Source organism: Grammomys surdaster, unplaced genomic scaffold (assembly GCF_004785775.1).
Source record: "Grammomys surdaster isolate TR1022 unplaced genomic scaffold, NIH_TR_1.0 126461, whole genome shotgun sequence".
NCBI classification, from domain to species: Eukaryota; Metazoa; Chordata; class Mammalia; order Rodentia; family Muridae; genus Grammomys; species Grammomys surdaster.
Genome location: NW_021621253.1, coordinates 2,518 through 5,587, shown reverse-complemented (window position 1 = coordinate 5,587; position 3,070 = coordinate 2,518). Strand labels below are relative to the sequence as shown.

At 44.2% G+C, this 3,070-nt stretch overlaps 1 protein-coding gene across 1 annotated transcript in view; it reads right to left on the bottom strand.

Annotated features, from left to right (window-relative positions):
* LOC114614716 (kinesin-like protein KIF23) overlaps positions 1–3,070 on the bottom strand; it is a gene marked incomplete at its 5' end in the record, with an annotated part of 6,448 nt that overhangs the window by 1,102 nt on the left and 2,276 nt on the right. Inside the window, one exon of the mRNA XM_028760332.1 lies at positions 951–1,130. Coding sequence (XP_028616165.1) covers positions 1,043–1,130 — 88 coding nt within the window. The remainder of the gene's footprint in view (positions 1–950; positions 1,131–3,070) is intronic.

The window sequence follows — 3,070 nt, the reverse complement described above, 5'->3', positions numbered from 1 at the left end:
CTGGAAGAGCAACATCTTCCTTCCTTCCCTCCATCCCTCCCTTCCCTTCCTCCCTCCCTCCCTCCCTCCTTCCTTCCCTCCCTCCCTCCCCTCCCTCCCTTTTTTTTTTTTTTGGTTTTCCAAGATATGGTTACTGTGTTTAACAGCAGAGTCCTTTCTATCCTGGAAGTTGCTTTGTAGACCAGGCTGACCTATCTCTCTGCCTCTGCCTCCCAGGACTTGGATTAAAAGCGTGTACCACCATACCTGATCCAACAAGTGCTCTAAATTGCTGAGCCATCTCTCTAACTTGGGAATCCATTTGACACTGAATTCTGTGCTGATTTCAATGAGAGTGGTCCCTATAGGATCATATGTTTAACTGCTTGTTTTCTAGTTGAAAGAACTATTTGGGACGACGGTTTAAGAGGTAGAGCCTGGTTGGAAGATGTGTTTCACTGGAGGCAGGCCTTAAGAAGGTTTCAAAAGCATAAGCATCCCGAGTCTCCTTCTCTCTCCCTACACCCCTCTTCCTCATGGTTGTGAATCATCTGATCACTGTTACCGCACAGTACCCTCTCAGCTACTGCTCCAGTACCATGCCTACTTGTTGCCTATCCCCTTGCCATGATGGTCACCGACTCACCCTCTGAAGCTGGAAGCAAGCCCCCAGCTAAATGTTTTCTCTTCTAAGTTGCCTTCATGGCAATAGAAAAGTAACCGTTTCTTCCAATCTGCAGAGGAGGCTTTTGAAGTTTTCTGGAGAGGTTAGAAACAACCAGAAATTGAAAAGTGTGAGCATTTTAAGCCTCAGAGTTGTTAGTGTGTTAACAGCATCCTTCTGGATTGATTAGAAAGCATGCATAATAAGTGGCTGACCTCAGGTGTAATCAATGGTTTCTCTGTCATCATAGGTCCGAAAAAGTGACATATTGCTAACACCAATCTGAATAGAGAGTCCAGTCGCTCACATAGTGTTTTCAGCATGAAACTCGTGCAGGCTCCTCTGGATGCTGATGGAGACAACACCTTACAGGTAATGTTTTCATTGGTAGAAGATGACCTAAATTAGGGGTTGCACTTCTACTTCTGTACATCCTGCAACGTAAGTATTGTGGTTCTTTTCTCGGAGCATCTTTGATTGTGGGAGTCTGTGAGAAAGAAAAAGTATTTAGTTTCCACAATGAGATACAACAGTCTTCCATTCAGAGTAAGGTTAAGTGCCAAGCAACACAATATCCCCTTGCTCCTCTGCTTGCTAACAGAACCCAGAGCCTCATATGCACGCTAGCCAAGTGCTGGACCACTGAGCACATCCCCAGTTTTCCTTAAGTTCTCATGGTTCTAAAAGCTGGATAGTCCACAAGTGTAGTGCTGACACCCAGTAAGGGCCTTCCTGGGTATCATGACAGCGGCACTGCATGGTCAGACAGAAGAAGCATGTTCCTGCCTTGCAGTCTGAGCCCGAGCACTGAGCAGATCCCGGGAGACAGATCTGCACCCAATTTCACAAAACACAGAGGAAGCAGACCTCCCAGGAGCTCTAACCTGGGTAGTATCATAGATAAGTAGATAGCAACACCCACCGCAAACAGGGAGTAACTGGGCCCCACTGGGACCCAGGAATTCACTCCTGGCCCGGAGCACTGAGCAGATCCCAGGCCCCAGCTCTAACCCCAGTAGTAACATCCACCCCACACAGTTCTGACACAACCAAGATAATAGGAATTATTATCTGACAGGCCCCAGTCAGAGACAGGGCTGGTAGCACTAAGGAGATCCAGATGGCAAAAGGCAAGTGTAAGAACATAAGCATCAGGGCGGGCAGTGGTGGTGCATGTCTTTAATCCCAGCACTTGGGAGGCAGAGGCAGGCAGATTTAGGAGTTCGAGGCCAGCCTGGTCTACAGAGTGAGTTCCAGGACAGCCAGGACTACACAGAGAAACCCTGTCTCTAAAAACCAAAAACTTATAAAAAGAGTTACTAATTTAAAAAAAAGAAAGAAAGAAAAAAAAGAAAACAAGCATGCTCCTAAGACATCCATTCTTTAATTATGTAAATTTACATAAGATCCCCCCAAAAATGTCACCACATGGGGGCCTAGCTAGGATATAATATCCTTTTTTGAAATGGAACTCAGTAAAAGCCACAGAAATTCTTAATCAAGTATATGCTCAACCAGAGTTCATGTATTTTTCGTATTAGTGAGCACACCAACATTAGTGGACATGAGTCTGTTTGTAGCTTAATGGTTTTCTAGATCCAGCTGTTCCCACAGTAATGTCCATTTACACATACATACATATACACAAATGTTATATGCAAGACAAAGGGCTCCATACTATTTACATTCTAACTGGCTGCAGTAAACACAGCATGCAAGACCAGCCTTTAGCTGAAGAATAAAAGCACCCACAGTGGACTCGTCATTTGACACAAATTTTTTTGTCAGCTCTGGAACAAAGAGAGCCACTTTTGTAAAGCTACATGGTAACTGGTGTTCACATTCTGCAAGGCAAGACCCAGCGATACCTAAGGAATAGCATTTACTTCTGGCAGAATGGTAGTGCAATATGGCTTTACACTAATCAGCAATGGGTGAGGTAAGAATTATGTGTTCAGACAAGCATCAATTCCATAAGATCACCAGGACACAGACAGCCAAAAAGACTACAGACACCCAGCACTGTCAGGGTTTTGAAAGGTACCCCAACAGTACCTATAAAACTGAGATTTGTCTCAAACCTAAGACTAAATTTTCAAAAGCAATTTGCATGATTTTCAGGTTACTTTCTATGTCTTAACCCTCTGGTTTCCTGATACCGCTACAGTCTAAGGATTGCCAGGCAGTGATGGCTCAAGCCTTTAATCCTAGCACTCAGGAGCTAGAGGCCATTGGATCTCTCTACGAGTATCAGGACAGCCAGGCCTACACAGAGAAACTCTTGTCTCAAAACAACAACAACAGTAACAACAAGGAAAATGGAAGAAAGTTATTCATCCAACATGACTATCTGATTATTATTTCTGTACACCCTGAAAAGAAATGCAAGCATTATCCCCATTTATATAAGTAACCATGGCTTGCTGA